The sequence below is a fragment of the Pyrgilauda ruficollis genome, unplaced genomic scaffold (genome assembly GCF_017590135.1).
Source record: "Pyrgilauda ruficollis isolate IOZ18807 unplaced genomic scaffold, ASM1759013v1 scaffold23, whole genome shotgun sequence".
NCBI classification, from domain to species: domain Eukaryota; kingdom Metazoa; phylum Chordata; class Aves; order Passeriformes; family Passeridae; genus Pyrgilauda; species Pyrgilauda ruficollis.
Genome location: NW_024522539.1, coordinates 14,642,033 through 14,661,328, shown reverse-complemented (window position 1 = coordinate 14,661,328; position 19,296 = coordinate 14,642,033). Strand labels below are relative to the sequence as shown.

The following is a 19,296-nucleotide window of genomic DNA, read 5'->3' as shown; positions in this document are numbered from 1 at the left end:
GACAGAGAAATTTGACAATAAATGTCACCCAGGTGACAGAAACAGCAATCTCAGCAAAATAATTTGAAAAAGCCCATACTGACAGCCATGTGTATCCCTGCTTTGGCCAGGAGTAAATTCAGAAATGGATCAGCCTGGTGTCACAGGGAAACAGGAAATCAGCTGCAAGACTCTCCAGATGTCACCTCTGTGTGCAAGGCACCTTCTAGTCACTGGGAAAACTCCTTTGGCTCACTCAGCTTTGGGAATCTTCTTAAGCATAAACTGAGTGCTCTGCATGGTAGAGAATTGATTTCTCTTCAGCTGTGTGAGCTCCAATTTCCCCAGTGTCCAGGAATAAGGAGGGCACGTCCCTTTCCCTCCTGGATGGTCTGGGCTGGCATCTTGGTTCTCTCACACATAGGGTAACAGTAATACTGTTTATGTATAGTCTGTTTAAAATGTGGCCTAAGGCAGAAAGAAAACCATTACAGAAAATAGTTTAATCTTTAAAACAAGTTGTACTGTATGTGGTTCACAGTGTCAGGGCTGTAGGTGTGGATGAACTCAGAGATCACTGATGAATCAGGAGAAAGCAGCTCAGTTTTCAGGGAGCAGCAGGTGTGCAGGCAGTGACCCCTGGAATGGAGGGGGAAGACATAGGATTAAATACTTTAAAATGCCAACAGTGTAGGCAATCATCAGGTATTGCAGAATTTATGAAATAATAGTAATACAAATTGATTCAGAAATAATATATTTAACTGAAAAGTTGCCCTTTGACTTGTATAAATGGTTTCATTTATTTAAATAAATGATGTGGCGTTTCACCATTATATAAAAATAACTGCTGTCTATTTCCAGCTTCAAACAGCACTTAATTGAAGGATATATAGCTGAACATGAACTCAGGAACTGGGACATTGGCTTTCCAGTCATGAAATGTGAGCAGGAAAGGTGACTGACCCCATGGAACAAGACAGAACTGCAGCACCGAGACATCTCCTCAAAGAACAATGTATACAAGCAGAATTCAAAAAAAGCATGTAATTTATAGAGAGGGAGAGAGACATTTACAGTGCTGTCATGTGATTGAGTGTACAAAACTAACTCCCCAAAAATAGTCTCTTATTCTCCTCTCCCTCAGATGATTCCTTTTTTAGTTCTCTTGTGGAAGGCTTGGCATTGGGAAGAGGAAGCTGAGCTGCTACCAATGTCTCTTTAAACAGGGAGCAAAACTGTAATTTCCAGCTGCCTGTTCAGTTTGGAGTGACTTTGCATTCTAGCAGAAAATGAGGCATGTGCTAACAAAATGGCCTTGCTGTATTATTTTCCTTTGAGAACATGGACCAAAATGAAATCTCGTTTTAAAGCACAGGGTCTAATTTTATCCTAATTTTGTGTATTAGATTTTCAGAAGGAGAAAAAAGTTGAAGTTCTTCTTACCTTTTGCCTCTAAATATTTGTTAATCTACTTCATGCCAAAGAGGAAGCAGTGCCTGTGTTTAAACTGAACTTGATTGCTTTATTAGCAGTTGGTTTGTAAGAACAGACTTTGCATTAGCCTGGGGTGTTTCTGTGTTGCCTTCATGTTGCACTTACAGTGCATTTTATAGATACTTTCTTGATGCTGAGTGCCTTCCTCATATGATTCTTCTCTTACTGAAAGTTAACTTGTTGCCCATTCAGTTGATGTTGTCCCATAGCGGCTGATCCCGGTATTGGTCCTGTTTCACTCTAGGCAGTGTTTCATGTCCCTTTGACCATTTCTTCTGCTGAAGTCCTGTCTATACAGATTGGTGCTGCAGGTTGCCTTTCATTGTGGTTCCCACTGTTTAGATCTTTCCTAGTTCCACATCTCAAATTGCATCCTTTCCAGCATTTTATTTATCATTAAATCAGGAATTTTGGTGACCTTTCAAATGTTCTTTTAACATATTGGAGTAGGTGGATATTTGAAAGCTTGGAGGGGGGGAGGGAACTGTGTAATAGTTGCATGTTTGCTTTTCCTACTAATTAATGATAAAATCCTCTTGGTTTTCATTATACCTGATTTAAGAAGTGAAAGACAACAGATTTATTAACTATTACAACCCCACTAAGCTATAATGTTTTAGCAATACAAAGGAAAAAAAAACCAAAAAAAAACAAAGACTAAAGAATATCATGTTGCTCTGGGGTTTACAGCACTGGAGAATGCCCTTGTGACACCCCCAGCTGGAGTGATGCATCCAGCTTTGCTCCCCCAATGGACCTCTCAGGACATGTCCAGAGGAGGCCATGAAGGTGCCCAGAGGACTGGAGCACCTTTGCTATGACACCCTTGGGCTGTTGGGGAAGAGAAGGCTCTGGGAAGACCTTAGAGCACCTTCCAATACCTAAAAGGGCTCCCAGAGAGCTGGAGAGGGACTTTTGACAAGAGCACGAGTGATAACACAAGGGAATGGCTTCAAACTAAAGAGGACAGGGTTACATTAGATGTTGGGAAGAAACTCTTGCCTGTGAGGGTGGTGAGGCCCTGGCACAGGTTGTCCAGGCAAGCTGTGGCTGCCCCATTCCTGGAAGAGTCCCAGGCCGGGTTGGATGAGGCTTGGAGCAGTTTGGAACAGTGGAAGGTGCCCCTGCCCATAGCAGGGGGTTGAAATGAAATGATGTTTGAGGTCCCTTCCAACCTAAACCATTCTTTGAGTCTATGATGTTATCAATGCTTCTAAGGTGAATCCTAGTTGTGCTGTTCTTTAGCACCTTGTTTGTTAACCCTCTGCTAATCTATTGTGAGGGTAAGTGGCTACTTAAACCATATATTGTTTTATCTAAATCTTTGCTTGTTCTTCAGGCTCATGATGCCTCCTGTTGTTATTCAAGGAACCATTATTTAGGGCAGAAACTTCACAGTGTAGCTGTGTTTATTTTTGAATTTCCCTTTTATGTAGGTGTCTGCTATCTCTGACACTAACACATCAGTACCAGCCTTCAGCCACAGTGTATCTTCTATTCCTTACTCAGCTGCACTTTTTTTTTTTCTTTTTTTTTAAAAAAAAGTGTTTTGTTGTTTTTCCTCCAAACAAGAAGGACTTGGTTTCAAAGCAGAGACCTTTGAGTGTTGTTAAATTGCACACCTGCTGAGTCACATAGCACATGAGCTGTTCAGGAAGCAGTTGCTCAGTAAGAGTGTTCTCTCTGTTCAGTCAGTGAGTTGATTTGGTTCCAGCACCCCGATAATGATTTCACTACCTGTGTTTTCTAACCAACTTTGTGCTTCTCCAGCTTTTTTGCTGACTGATGTTCTGTGGCCATTTGAAACTGGAAGGCTTTCCTGCAAATCTGCTGTGTTGGTACTGGTTTGGGGCAATCAAATTGTTACTGATCCAGAGCTGCCAGTGGCTTATCCGATGTGATTGTATGCACTGAAATAATGTTGTTAGGCCTCTGAAATGCCTTTTTAAATACAATATGTCATATAAACAAAGAAGCAGTCAGTGAACAGAGTGCATCAGATAAGTAACAGTGAAATGAAAATAGCAGACAATCTAAGAAATAGTCTTGTGTTGGTTTTTTCTGTCAAATTACAACCAAAGCTTTTACTTGACTTAAATTAATTGATGAAATTATGAAAAATAAATTATTTGCCTGTTACTTGTCCTTCAGACATAAGCTCTGTGGGGGTAGGAAAGACTGGCCCTTTCTCTTGGGTGCCTGTGCAGGAGATGGCAAAGAAAAGATGTGACAGAGAAGGGAGTTGTGTGAGGAGCAGGGTCTGTGAGATGTCAGAGAAGAACATGGGAGACACACACAAACAGAATTTAGGAGAAAACTTCCTCTTTCCTTTCTCTAGGGACCAGAGGGACTCTGCAGTCTGTCCCAAACCAGGGGGCCAATGCCACTTGTTGGACAAGGGGCAGGACTGGAAGGAGGGACCTGCCCTGTAAGCTTTGGGTGGGAGGATGTGTTTGTTTTCCATATTATATGAATTTTTTTTTGTAATTTCCAACCAAGCATAACTCAGGGGGTTTTTGTCTCTCAAAACTTGGTTTGTGATGTAATAAGATACAGTTTTAGAAATTTAAAATCTTTTAGTATGCAATGTTTAAAGGAGGAGAGATAGGCAGTGTTAGTTCTGTTAATCTCCACAACCACAAGCCCCACTAATTTCCTCAGTACCTTGCAGCTGAAACTTTCTCACCTACTTGTCACACTGATAGAAATCCTTGTTCAGATCATCTACTCTGGACATTTATGAATTTAATAATTTTCCTGATTGGTTCCCAGCTTGCCTCTTGTTTCTGCAGTCTATTCCTTTTGCCCAAATTACATCATATTTTTTATTAGATTTGTTAATTTTTTAAAATTTATTTTGCATTGCATTAAATTTTTGTACCTATTTGTATTTCTTCTCTCAGAGTTTTTCATAAAACCCTTCATTTTGTTCTCTTTTCTCTCTTTGTCTTTGCTGCCTCCAGTTTCCTTTACTTTCACTTAGTATTTTTCTTTGCTAATTCTCCCAAACTGATGAATTCTCCTCTCTTTTTTTTTTATGGGAGGTGGGGAAAACAAGACGTTTTTTGTTTGTATTTACTTGTGAAAGTGTAGACCAAACGAGGAGGGGCAAAGGGGGAAACCTCCCATCTTTCCAGTGGAGAGGGTAGCTGGGAACACTTATGCTGGTTATTGAGGGTGGCTGATTTTCAAAAACACTATTTCGTGGGGATGGAAAGGTGCTGAATATGTTCTTTAATTTGGTTGAATGTTTTTCTTGCATTTCAATGCTTGGAGGCTCCAGCAAATTCAGGGAAAGTGAGTCCAATAATAATTTCCTGTGTCGGTTTTCTGAAGTTAAGGGCTTTGGTACTGAATTGCTGCTTCTGTTCAGGAGATGGGGAGAACTCCAGGGATATGAAGAGATTGGAAAATAAAATATTTCTGTGTTAGGGATTGAAATTTTAATTTTTGTAAGGTTTCAAGTCTGTATTAGAAGTTCAGTTGCTGCAATGTACTATACAATGTAACTCAAGAGCCACTGTGCAATCCAGTTTTAAATGCAGCACACTCTGAGCCTGCTTTCTGAAGGCTCAATGTAATTTTTATGAGAGAACTTTTATATAAGATGATTGCATTTGGCTTAAAACTGAGGCCAGCAGGATTTTTGTGACTCTGCTGATTTTCTGCTTTCCTCTTACATACGTCAAAGCCCTGTCACACAGCAGCCACTTCAAGCACATGCACTGGGATTTTGTCAGCTTCAGAATTTAAACATGAAAAAATCTTGAGCAGGGGAACTGCAGGGAATACCCTGAGAAATGCTGTTTGTGTTCCACTGCTACAGGTCTGGTACTCAGGGATCTGTACTCAATGAATCCAGGATGTTACTGGGGGTCACATAGCCCTGGGTTTGTAGCATTGCCAATACTGGAATAATAATGTTTTGTTTAAAGCTACATTTCCTGGAATTATACATATTGTCACCTTCACTTTTTTTTTTTGTTTTAATTTATTTTATTGTTTTTATGGTTGAGAAGAAGAATTTAAAAATGTGTGGGAGGTGCCTCTTAAAACCAGCACCAAAGAAAAGCAGTTCTTACTCCAAACACTGATTGGATTTGGGAATGCATTTATGGCTGTGTTTGGGTTGTGTAACTTGCTTGGGATGTGTGTAAAGTGTGTAGAGCAGAGCCCTGACTGGATTACAGCCATTCACTCTACGTGGGCTTTTTAGTGAACAAATGCTGGCAGTAGCTGACGTTCTTGTTCCAGTATCTCTGACAATTTGCACTGAATTTACATTTTGTCCTACAGACTTTCTAATAGGCAATTACAGCATTACAGAGCAATTCTGTATGGCTCACATGGTGGTTTATATTATACTCTGCTCAGAAGCTAGATAACATTCTTGCTCAGTGATACCAACTCTCCTTTCAGAATTTTGTTAGCACTTCAAAACCCAAGGTAGTTTAGCTCAACCCTGTAGGTACCAGCTGTTTGTGCTGGTTTTTTTCCTTCTTTGGTTAGGTTTTTGTTCTTCACAGATATGACTGTAACAGTAAAAGGCTTTCTTCTATCTGTTTAAAACTGCTTTGTACTATATTTAGCTTATCTCCTTGGTGTAAGCAAGTAAGTTATCTTTAACTGCTGCTCAGGTAATGTAGCTTCTCAAAGTACATAAAATGACAACCTTCTGTGGTGTAATAAATCATGTATTAGTCAGAATCAGGTTACTTTTGAATTGCCAGGAAAATTGCTTGTGGAATGCTCTGAAAGTCTCATGTAACTTGTAGGGTCTCTCTTGTTATTCAATATTTTAAATCTTCCAGTTAGAAACGAGTACTTGGAGAATGGTAGACATCTCTGTATCTTAACTTAGCAGGATTATTTTGAAAATAGCAGGCAGACATCTCAGTCTGTTTTTCATGGCTTTTTGAAAATTAAAAGTCCTGTTTCACCACCTGTACTAAACAGACTTGTGCATCTCTGGATATTGGCCTTCATTCTGTGGTTACTGGTCAGAGCAATATGCTGAAGTGGAAGATGGAAGCAAATCCTTTAGAGGATTCTGTGCTAACAGGTTCCACAAGTAGCTCTCACAGACATGGAACCACACTGGCTGAGTCTCTCGCTGCAGGTTTTGTTACAGAGCACTGTCCTTTATTACCTGCTTTCTAAAAGGCTTTTTAAATCTCTAAGAGAGTGAGTTCTCTCTCATGTATGAGATTAAGGGACCTAAAATATTTTGTGTTTGCATTTTAGCTGTTCTGCTAATGAAAGATAAGAAAGTTTCTCGCTCTTTTGGGCTATGACACTAGCACTCTTATCTTTCCATCATTGCTTCTAATTATTATTTTTTATTAATACAACCACACAATTACAAATTATTGCTCCCTCTCAGTGGGATTTAGAGTTCATCCTAAATTGCTAATTTCTGGAGCCATTTGATTGGAATCTGAGCAAGGAAAGTCCTTGATCACTCCTGTGATGCAGTGTCATAGATTTTGGGTTTTGGATGAGAGGAGAGCAGTGGATGGTAGCTGGCTTTGACACTTCTTCCCACAGTGCTGCTGTGTTGGGATGCCACAGGCTGGGGGGGGGTGTCCCAGGAGGGTGGTGGGGGTGGCTGCTCCCCAGACAGAGATGAGCTGAGCGTTCCTTTGCTGTTTTGCAGGCAAGAACTGGGACCTGACAGCGGCTTTGAATGACTATGAGCAGCTGCGGCAGGTGCACACGGCCAACCTGCCCCAGGTGTTCAACGAGGGCAGGTTTTACAAGCAGCAGGAGCCAGAGCAGCCTCCCCAGGTGACCAAGGCTGAGAGGCCCTGCCTGCAAAGGCAGGATGACATCGCCCAAGGTAGGAGCTCCCCTGCGGGGTTTCAGGGGACAGGTGGGTCTCCAACCTGTCTGCTTGCAAGTGTGCTTGGCTCCCACTCTTGCAGAGAGTGGGAGGCCATGTGCCAGCAGCGTGTGAGCTGTGTCATTGTCACGGGGCTCAGAGCTGCTGCTAGACCCTATTTTTCATGTTTTGGTGGTTGTGAGCTCTGCCTCAGTTCTGCAAGTTGTTTTTTTTTAATGGGTGATTAAAGTAAAATATGTTGTCCCAAGCAGTCCTGTGGTACTCATGAAAGGAGTTAATTAGAGGGTGTCACAGACTACTCTTGTATATAGTTTTCTATGCTTATTGAAACAAACAAACAAAAAGGTTTAAAAATCTGTATTTCACTCTTTGCATTCTTACTCACAGTGTGTGAATAGGGTGTATGCAGGCTATGAATAACTTTCAGCTTTAAAATGTCATTCTTTTATAGTTTCACAGAAACTGCCTCCTATCCCCTGCTGAATAGAAATTGAAACCTTAAGAAAAATTAGTCAGCTACCTCTAACACTTAATTTCCAGTACAAGATGATCAGCATTAGAATTTGCTTTTTTGTTTGCAGACCTCTTATGGGTTTTATTTCAGATCTCTCTCTCTCTCACTATTGAGTTGCAATTTTTTTCTATGAATTTCTCAAGAAGCTGTAGTTTGCACCAAAATAAATCTGCAGGTCTGACAGCTTGTCATGTAGGCAGGTAGAGCAGTAGCCTGGTGATGTCTTTCTGTGCAGCCATTAAAAGGAACAGAAGGGTTTCCCTTCCCCTGCTGGCTCTTCCCTTGTATTAAACAGGAAATAGCATCAGTACTTACGAGTTTCAGTAAAGCTTTCTAAAAGTCGCTGACTTCCATCAGAAGAAAAGGAACTGTGGTGCTTCTTAAGACTCCTTAAAGCACTGAATACAAATACAAGGAGGAAGAGCAGCACAGTTGATCAAACCATGTCCCTTCAGCCTCTTTGGGATACAGTTTGCACTGAAATGTCCATCTGATGTTTAGTAGGTGCAGTAGGTAGTGTGAGGCACGTCTGGCTTTGACCACCTGGACTGACAGGAATTTGGCTGCCAACTCAATGTGTAGCTGAGGATCTCCTGGTCAGAGAGCCACCTCTGACTGACAGGTGAACCTAGGGGCGTTCAGGGAGGAGCAGAGAAGGGAAAGGAGCGCCTTGGTTTGTAGAAAGGAGGGGAGAATGCGGCCAGCAGGGGAGGGCTGGGCTGTGCTGGGAGGGGTGATGGAGTGGCAGCAGGGGATGCCACATGGAGGTGATGCCCTGCACTTCAGTGTCCCTGCTTAGGGGATTTAGCTGAGATGTACAGGGAGAAGAAACAAATGCAAAATCAAATCTTCTACCTTCTCCCTCCATTTAGGATAATTTGGGGAGTACAATTTAGCTCTCAGAATTAGAAAGACTTTGATCCATTAGAGAAATAAAAGTTCACAAACTGCAAAAAAGTTAATTTTTAATAACCATTAGTCAGTTTGAGATGTCTTAAAAACACCATTAGTCATAAGTTATGTTAAACTAAGCTTTAATTAGGAATTCAAAACTTTAACTGATTATCATCTGTCTGTCAATAAAATTTTCTTCCAATGAATCCTTAAAAACTTAAGATAGGGTTAGGGTTAAGATAGAGCAAGGAAAAATTTTATAGGAATATTTATCTTTCATATTTTGTTACTTTTACTGCTGGTCTTTTTTGCTAGAAGGAGAGTCAAGTTCCTCTGGCTTGCCAAAGGGACCTGTAATAGGAACGAGCAATCTTTCACAGTAGGGAAATAACCTGAAAAAGGTAGCAAACAAGATGTGGAACAAATTCCTAGTGAAATGAAAGTGCATTGACCAGCCTTGGCATTGCTGGCCTTTTGGGCAGTGGTACAGGCTGTAACTGCTTTTTGGTTTCTCGACAGAAAAGCGTCTCTCCAGAGGGATTTCCCATGCCAGCTCAGCCATAGTCTCCCTTGCTCGCTCACATGTAGCAAACGACTGCAGCAATGAGCAGTTCCCTTTGGAGATGCCCATCTACACATTCCAGCTGCCAGACCTGAGCGTGTACAGCGAGGACTTCAGGAGCTTCATCGAGCGGGACTTAATTGAGCAGGCCACCATGGTGGCATTGGAGCAAGCAGGTGGGTGACACCTCAGGTGTCTGTCGGCAGCTGGGTGACACCGTGGGTGTTAGTAGGTGGCCAATCCAACATTTGGGTTGGCATTTCTAATCCTGCTTCATGTTCAGAGCTTGCACATCCTGCCTGGGAAATAAAAGCCAGAGAGTAAATGTAAGTACTGTGTTCTTTGCCAAATGACTCATATCCCAATCCTCTGTTTCTTTTAAAACATTATAGAAAAAAATGGTCAAATTTAGTTAATAAAACAAAGAAATTGAGAGAGGAAGGAAGGGACTGGTGGGGAAGTCATGTAATAGACAAGGACATGAGTCTGGATGGTCAGAGGGAGTTGGTACTTCCAGTTCTTATAAGGAAATTACATTGCAGTGACTGTGAAAGGAAACATCTTCAAGTTCAGTTGCAGCTTGAGAAAATAGTTTTTAGATACGTATTTTATGTATTTATTATTTTTTTGTAATGAGAAACTACATAACTTTAAAGCAATACTTCAGTGTTGCCATGAGGAAAAAAGTGTAGATATTTAAAATTAATGTTCATTCACATCTATTAGTAGTTTAAAGTTTTAAGCCAATTTTGAAGGATATGGAAAAATCTATTTAAAATTAGTATTGGTGCCTTATGAAACAGCAGGAGTGCTAATGAGCCATGAAATGAACACATCTGTATAGTGAAATGCCCAACCCTGGTGATATAAAAGAGTTGTAAAATCAGATTTCATGGTTGCTTGTGGAATATGGAACAGACAGTTGCTTTTTTTTGTGTGTGCATTGCTCTACTGTGTAACACTGGATTGATTTGGGATTCATTCTCCAGCCCTGGTGCCCTCTGTGAGCCCAAACTGATAAAGTGCAGCTCTGGTTTGAGGCAGGAGCTCTGCTAATCTGGTGTCCCACTGAGTACTTAGGAGGTGTTTTCATGTGCTCTTTTTTGGCTTTGGTAATTGAAAAGCCAGAGATACTTAGATAAATGCCTCAAACAGTACATACTTAAAGATAAATAAACAAAACCTATGAACCCCAAGCAGTGTTCAGAAGGCCTTTAGGCCTTTTTCTGGGAGAATTAGCAGTGTTAACTAAGGTAGGAATTCTACCAGGCAACCATGAAGCATGAAAACTGCAAGTCACCTATGAAGAAAATATATCCAGTTTCTCTAAGAACTAGCTAACCCGAGCAGGACAGGGAAAAGTAGGATGATTCTTCCTCTGGCAGCTTTGCCAAACCCTCCTAATTCAATAGGGATAGCAGAAGATACCTTGGTACAGTACCATACAGTTAACCTACCTGCTTCAGTGCAATTACAGCCTTTAGAGTCTAGTATGAACTAGAAGATCACAGAGGCTTTCTGACCTTAAATTCAGGGAATATGTGAATTAGAGCTGACATCCTTTAATCCATACAGAGCTGGCTGGCTTTGAACTTGAAATGGCTGCAGAAACTATTGAATTTACTGCCTCTTAGCATTCCTCTCTCAAACCTCTCTGAAAATTAGAACAAATAATTTATTATTTTCTTCATATTAATTAGGGCAGTAATTTTACACACACTGGAAAAGTGCCTTCATCCCCAGAGCCTCTGGCACCCTGGAAAGGAGAGGGTTTGACCATTTGAAGTACTCAGGGTTTTGATCACTGGTGTCCTGTAGCCTGCATAGACTTAGTTTACATCATGAGCATTTCATTCAAATAACCTGGAACTTCCTGGGAAACACTTCTTTATTTCAAGTAAGTTAAACAGATCAAATAGTTTACTTAAGAAAATCAATGTAAGGCTTCATAGAAACTAACCTTTTGTCTTTGTTTTAGATGTAAAGATATTCAGTTTTCTGCCTATTTTATTTGTTGTACAAAATGAAGATAATTAATTAATAGGAAAGCCACATGGTATTAGACATTTTGTCTCCTACCAACAGTTTGACTATGGTTTGGTCAATGACATAAAAAACCCTAAAAGACAAGGTGCATTCCCTGCAAAGAGCCTAAAATATGTTTCAAACCAACCCATGAAGAACAGTAGCTTTTGTAGGTGAGGTTGGGGATGTTGTTAAAGGAAGAGGAGAGTGTGCTTGGGTATAATACCATGAATTTCAAGATAAAAGAAATAGAAAAGGATCTGATTAGGCATAGGAAGAGGAAATTTGCTAGGGACTAACAGCTTACTACTCCCAAAACCTGGACTGGGAGAACAGAATTGCCCCTAACAGTGTCACACGGGTTCTGAAGTGGCCATATGAGCTGGGTGTCTGTAAAAGCCTGTGAGGTTTTTATGTTCTTTTTTTATATGCTTAAACTCTTGCTAGCTTGACATCTATATGTGACATCATGTCCTGGTTACATCCTATCTGTATGAAAACTCAGAACAAAATTCCCAATTTACTGCAAAGTGCTGTGAGATGATAAAGGAAAGGCCCTGACAAAGGCAGTGTGATTTACTTACTTCCCACTGCTGCAGTGTATTGTTTACTCCTTAATATGATTGCTTTCCAAATATTCCTCTGAAAGGATAGAATGCATCACATTCATAAAAACGTTTTGAGGTTTTGTCCATCTTGTAAACTCAGCTGTTGATTATTGCCAGAATTGGAATGAGGTCAGCTCCTGAGTAATGGGCAGACTGATCTCTGTGAGCTCTGGCAGGAATTGCTGTGGTTCTTCAACAGAGGATGGCTCGAGGTACTGATAACACTAAATGAAGTCTGTGTGGAAGCAATTTTATAACTTTAAATATTTTGCTGCAGCAAGTTGATTTTCATTGTAGACATGTGCTCCCCTGTGTGTTGTTAATGTGTGGGTTGACACAAAAGGAGATGTTATGAAAACTTCTGCGGTGCTGAAGTAGTGTGTTTTAAAAAACAGTACAGGCAGAGGAATGGCTGGACTAACAGTGTTTTTAACTGAAAGAAAAAACAATTCTGCAGTGGAGAAATATAATTCAATACAAATGGTCCAAGTATACCTTATGACAGTCCAAGAACTGTAAGTAGTAATATGCTGTTAACAGTGTTTTTAATTGAAAGAAAAAACAATTCTACTGCAGTGGAGAAATATAATTCAATACAAATGGTCCAAGTATACCTTATGACAGTCCAAGAACTGTAAGTAGCAATATGCTGTTAAGCCTGGGCTTCATGTCTCCCAAACCAATCCACCAAAATTGTGGAGATGTTTGATCTCAATTTTCATCTAAGCTTAATTTTCCTGGTTTTTCCCTAAAAGAACCCACTATAACTACTAGATTTGAAAAATGAAAATGCACCACTTTTTTGTTATAATCCAATAATAAACCCATACCTGCTATTTTTTCAGTCAGGCATAAGCTTTGTGATGTTAACCAAGCCGCAAACGCTTTTTGCAGGATGCGCTTGACAGAAGATCACTTTTATAAAAACCTCCTGTTACTCAAAAGATTCATAAACACCAGACTTTGACATTTCTTACCAATAGATGTTAGTTAATCTGCAAGGCAATGCCACTCATTATTTCCTGAAGTCCCACCTAAGGTCTGTCTGTTTTTAGGTATTCTAACTAGGCTTTGCACACAGCACCTTGGTGCAATTTATTGCTGAATATGATCCCACCAAAACGTTCTGCTAAAAACAGGTGGCAAGTTGTTATTTCACAGATGCAGGAGTTGCTAAAAATTATCTTGTTCTTTCCAAAGACTGTCTAATAGTGCTTTAAATTAAGCTTCTTTATTGCATATTTAATTTAGAACGCAGTAAGCTTAGTCTGAGGTGTAGTGCATTTACAAACCAGCTGCTAAAATAATTTGAGGATTACAAGATGTGCTTATTGATCTGCTATGCATCTTTACAGTGTGGTACTCTTAACCCATTTGGACCAATTGCAATTTAATTTCATTTTTCTTAGTACCCAGAACAAATTACTGGGGTGCATAATAAATACTGCTACACTATTTTTTCCCTAATGTGTATTATCTGTAGTTACAAATAAACTTCACTATGATTTTGTAATGAAAACTTATTAATGGAGAGGCGTTTATTTGTTGTTTGAACTTCCTCCTGTTTTGGGGTTTAACCTTAAGTGCAAGACTGCCTGTACATATATATAGATCCTATTTATTCCCAGCTTCCCAATCAAGAAACTGGGGGAGAAAAAGTCTGCCTATTGCATTATTCATTCAATTATTCACTTGTGCATTACCCACAGACCTGCAAGTCTTGGGAAATGTACCAGCTCTACTCATCCCTGTTAATCATCTGCTCTTCCTCATCCCCAGAGATGCTACACAATTACTCCCATTTGCTTTCTTTCCATTAGAAGTGCTCCCATGACCTTTTAACCAAGACTTAACACTCCAGTTTGCTACCACATGGCAACCCGTGTGCCAGGAATTACCTACTTTTAGTGTGGGCTTGGGCAGTGATAGTCTTTATGACTTATTTCTTCATCGAATAGGTGTCCTTTTGCCAGGCTTTTCCAGAACCCATCTCTGGTTTACAATCTGTAAAACATGTTTGGCATAACAATGATGGATAAGTGATTCTGTAAGTACTCCCAAAAGAGAAAGGTCACATTCTATACTGCACCTCGGGCTATGCTTTGGTGTCATTTTAATTCTCTGGTAGCGTAGCTGTTGGTTTTAGTAGATCTAATAATGATTTACACTATGGGAAATGAAAGGAGAATCAGCTGTTGAAGCAATCCATCTGATTGAAATAATTTACTTAATAAACTTACCTTTATAGTAACATATCTTGATTACCACATACATATTGCTTTTGTCTGTAGACAAAAGAATAATTCTTTATTACCTTAATGTAATCTGTCATGTGCGTGTGGGAGGCCAATGTCGATTATGTTTGGGAACTGACAGCAAGACTCATAATGGTATTAAGGCAATAAACTCCTTGGAAATCCATCACTGGATGCAGCATATGAGACTGGAAGATGCTAATTAATTAAAGGTGCTCTTTTCTTTTCTAGATCCATGTAGAGAACAGTTTATCTGCCTCATTTCTAATCTTCTCAGTTTTGACTTCTAGCAATACATTTAAGCTTATTTGGTAAAGAGGGTGCTCATGGTTCCCCCTGCTGCTCTGTGTTTACCTGCCCAGAGCACTGCTCCTGTTCCTGGTTCCTCTCCCCCTGTAACCAGTGTTTCCTTTCCAGGACGCCTCAATTGGTGGTCCACGGTGTGCACCAGCTGCAAGCGCCTGCTGCCCCTGGCCACAACGGGTGATGGAAACTGCCTCCTGCATGCTGCCTCTCTAGGTAAGGGGCAGTCTGGGCAGGAAACCTCCTGCCAGAAATATTCACTGCTCTTCACATTTCACTGTAGTGTTGTGTAGGGAACTAAAGCAGGAAAGGAAAAGGTTTCTCAGGATATAAAAGTATAACTGGAACAGTATCCAAACCCATGTATCACAAACACCAGGGATCTGTATTTTCCTTATATTTTTTGTGTTCCTAGCGTAACAGGTCTGGAACAGACAAATTCCAGGTGCTTTTGTTGGATTGTCCTCATTATGTGTAAGGAAATTCATTAATTCTCTTGATTTTCTAGAAACAGTTTTGTGCTGTTTCAAGAATGCATTGTCAATCTCTGTTAGTTCCTTGTAGAGTTTAAGCATATGTGAAACAGCATTTGGGGTGAATTGAAATAATTTCCAATTGATGAATTAATTGTTTACACAAGATTTTTTAAGCCTTTCCGCAAATCATTAGAAAGCTGTGAAGCTGAAGGTCTTTGTGCTTTCTACATCCTAACCTATTTATGAGGAAAGTTAGATTTTTTGCAACTGCTAAAATCTTCCACAGAAGTACTCCAAATAGTGATTTTTAAAAACACAGGGTTTTTTTAATATTTTGAAGAGACTCCTCTCGTTGAAAGATGTAGTAAGGAAAAAGTTTTTGCTGTTTCCAAGGATCCTTTTATCTTTACTTAATTTTGTATGTTAATTACTGTAAATGTTTGGAGTATTTTGACCTGAACTCAGCAGCTGACAATGTAGTGACTGAAACATGGCTGTCTGTAGGCCCAGGACTGGGGACAGCTCTGCTTTCTTTTGGTGTAGATTACTATCCCCAACCATATAAAGATGTTTCATTATATAAAATGAACTTGAAAGCCTGTGGCTGGTGGTATTTTTAGACTTTCTATCATCTTGAATGCTTTTCTCTTCATTTTGAAACCAGAGGAAATTTCCTGCTGTGTAAGAGCCGGAGCCTTTGGGGGCCGGCACCGTCTGTGATTCCAAGGGGTGCCTGCAGTGCTCATTAACATCCTTGTGCCTGCTGGCAACTGCAGCTAAAACCAACCTGAGCACTGAATATTCCATGGTTTGCAGCAAAGCTGGAGTTGCCTGCAAGCAAACACTGAACCAGCTCATATCCTTGGTTGTTCCTAATCAAAGTTTAAATTGTGTTAGAACTCGTGTTGCTCATTAGTTTATTTGCGATTACTCTTTTGGAAATCTTAAAAATAGGGGGTGAATTATTAGCCAGGGAGAATCTTCAGTTATGTATTTCTCTTTCACTGTAGCTTCTTTAAAACTGGATGTCTTGTGCTGCCTTAGGGATGTGGGGATTTCACGACCGGGACCTTGTGTTACGGAAAGCTCTCTATACTATGATGAGAAGTGGAGCTGAAAGGGAAGCACTGAAAAGAAGATGGAGATGGCAACAGACTCAGCAGAATAAGGAGGTCTGTATGGTTCAAAGACAGCCTTGTTAATATCATTTAGGGTTACAAGCATTCTTCTGAAGTTTGCTGTGAAAGTTTTAATCGCTATCAAATTCCTTGAGCTGTCATTTTGTTTGGGGAAAGAGATACTTGTATTTGAAATTTTCATACCAGAATGCAAATGTGTTTGTAGCTTTGTGGGTATAACTATGCAGAGTTTTGTGCCTAAAAGGTCTAAGGTGCATTTGGAACATGTAGAAAAATAAATGTATAATTTAGCTATCAAAAGCATTTAAGTGAGTGGGTGAAATTCACAAAAGAGAGAGAACCCCATTTAGGAAAGATTTCCTAGAATCTTGAAATAGAATTTTTAGAGCTGTGGCCAGATATTGAGTGGAAGTGTTGTAACTAAAAATCATCTGTAAATTTGATATGATTTTTGATTAAAAGCTGTACCTTCAGCATGTAACTATTTCCTGAAGATGTCTGTGCCTAAGCAGTGGCTAGAAAAGCCAGTTTCAGGAGTAATCCTGAAGGCAAACAAGTCAATGTGCTAACTCTACAATTGGTATTTTAGATCTTTTAGATAAATTAATATTCTTTCACCTGAGTAGAAATGTTGAACTATTAATGGTCCACGATACTGAACTGAGTCATGTGTGAAGCTCAGGTGAGTTGTAAACGCTGGTACAGAGCTCTGCTTGTGCTGTGAGTCAGCAGAGTGGTGACAGCATTTCCTTGTGCCCCATAGTCAGGTTTGGTATACACGGAGGAGGAGTGGGAGCGCGAGTGGAACGAGCTGCTCAAGCTGGCGTCGAGCGAGCCGCGCACGCACTTCAGCAAGAACGGGGGCACTGGTGGGGGGTAAGTTCACACTGTGACAACCCCAGGCTTGCTCTCAGTAGGAAAACAGCACAACTGGGTGAAGGTGTTCATAGCACCACCGAACTGCCTTTGCAGCTGTTGTACTGTTTTGACACAGCAGATTTATATAAATATCCCATTATTTGGGATCTTTAAATAACTTGAGGTTACTTTTTTTCCAAAAGAGTCTGCATGTAATCAATCCTAATTGTTTTTCTTGTGGAACAAGCATGTTGGCAGTATCATTTAGCTTTTTTTCAGGAATATATTTGTGAAAAGACTTGGGATGAAACAGCATCTACAACATTTAAATACCCCTGACCCACATATAGAATCTGCTTTAAATAGCCACTGTTATAAACCATCCCTTGCTTTCAGTGCAGTTATCCCCAAAGGACAGGATTATTGACCAGCCTTCAGAATGCAGAAGCTTTAGTTTTTGTGTCTAGTGTTTATCACTAAAAATATTTAGTATTTGCTCAGTGCATAATTTTCTCTACCTATTGTTTCCCTTGGAGAAAATAATGTGTGGTGATAAATAAATTGACAAAATAAAGCATACAGCACAATGTGAGTAACAAAGTTTGTAGAAAATATTCTTTGGGCTCTGAAAGAATATTTTATTTTCCCTTTAACCTTGTGATTTTAAGGATAGGTAATTCTAGGAATTCAGGAGAACTTTGCTTTGAAAATTATCAGCCACAGTGTGTCTCATTTTCTTCTATTCTGAAGTGAAAAAAAAAGTATTTCCATCTTAATCTCTAGTTTGTTTCTTATGTTTGTAGATATTTTCCTGTTGATACATTTCAGTTTTCTAATGCAGTTCAGTTCATATTTCTATTAAATCTGGTCATTCAGCCCAAATTTTCTCTGACTTGTTCTGTTTCATTCTGTATGTTCCATGTACCACATATTTTCAGTGCCTTTTAGTCAGAGATGCCCTCAAATGTTATGTTTGCCAGGCAGTCAACCTTCAGTTCCCAGGTACGTACACGGGGAGTATAGGTAGCACATAAATAACCTTCTCTTCATGGTTTGCATTTATCTTTTTTCAATCAAAATAAAGTAAATAAAAATAGCCAACAGTTAATGTTTCATTTGAAATAGTGAAACAGATCAGGCAAGAAATACTTATCCTATTAAAGATTTGAATGTATACTTCTCTTTACATTCATTCCAAAGACAGAATGAATGTGGCAGAATGAATTATTTTTTCAGTTTAATGAGCCCATGTTCAAAGTAGGGCCCTTGACAAGGAAAAGGAATATCAAAATAGTATTTTTAAGATGGGGTGTATTATGTCCTCTAGTTAGTTGCTATATTAAGCAAGCTTGCACATCAGTCTTTGAACTGTAGATGAGACGTTTTCCTTTGGTGTCAGAATTAGCTAAAGCATCAGAAGTTGTATCTGCTTCAAAAGAATTCAGTGACAAACGTAAGGCTGGAATTGTGCTGCCTCATTCACCTGCAACTTTCTTTCCGTTATTTTTCAGTGAGCTACGTGCAAAGGAGATCAGCAATTGTTGCTAAATTTCCAAAGAGTTCTCCTTTGAGACACTCTTATTCTGAGGCTGGGAAATTGGAAAAAGGGAAAAAGGAAACACAGAAAAACCTGGTTCTTAAGTTCTTGTTTCCAGCCTGTAAAGCAGAGCAAGCAGATTCTTGTTTTGAAACAGATTTGCACATCTTCCTGTAAATGTAAAAAATGAATTGTAGATTAACATAATTGCTTCATTTATCTCCATTTACAAGCAAAAGCAGGGGCACTGAATTGAAGGAACTGCAATGAAAAAAAGGAAAATGTCTGGTACCCTGTTTTTTTGTTAAGAACCTAACTATTGCCATCCTGCTCAAAAGAAAATTTCATCCCCTTCCTTCACTGAGCAATTGTCAGTCAGAGTCTGTTCTCATGTGAGAGTGAATATCGCTGTTGTTATTCACTGTTGAAAACCCAGGTGCTGTTGTGGTTTGAGCTCATACAGACCCTGGAAGTGGATGGTATTTGTACTTATTGTCACCTCCCAGCTGTGTCTGTGCTGTTGGCATTATCTTATTAATAAGTTCAAGGGTCTTAAAATGGGGAAGAAGGGGAGGGAATACTGCCGTAATCTTCCTGTAGATCACTGGAATTGAGTTCGAGGCAGAAACCCAGAACATTTAAACAGGAAGTACCTCTCAACTACAAGTGTCCTCTGAGGTTTTGGACTTGGCTTGGTATTCAGAGTGCTTCAACAAACAGCTCTTCATACACAACTCCTGCAGCCATGCAAGACCCTCACCTTATACAGAAGGTAGTTTAGACCACTTAACAAGATATTGCCCTAAA

General features: G+C 39.8%; 1 protein-coding gene across 4 annotated transcripts in view; it reads left to right on the top strand.

Annotated features, from left to right (window-relative positions):
- OTUD7A (OTU deubiquitinase 7A) overlaps nt 1-19,296 on the top strand; it is a 98,984-nt gene that overhangs the window by 66,886 nt on the left and 12,802 nt on the right. For all 4 annotated transcript variants that reach the window (XM_041469219.1, XM_041469220.1, XM_041469216.1 and 1 more), the window contains 5 exons: nt 7,133-7,315; nt 9,246-9,464; nt 14,594-14,695; nt 16,000-16,127; nt 16,858-16,970. In XM_041469219.1, the coding sequence (XP_041325153.1) occupies nt 7,133-7,315; nt 9,246-9,464; nt 14,594-14,695; nt 16,000-16,127; nt 16,858-16,970 (745 nt within the window). The remainder of the gene's footprint in view (nt 1-7,132; nt 7,316-9,245; nt 9,465-14,593; nt 14,696-15,999; nt 16,128-16,857; nt 16,971-19,296) is intronic.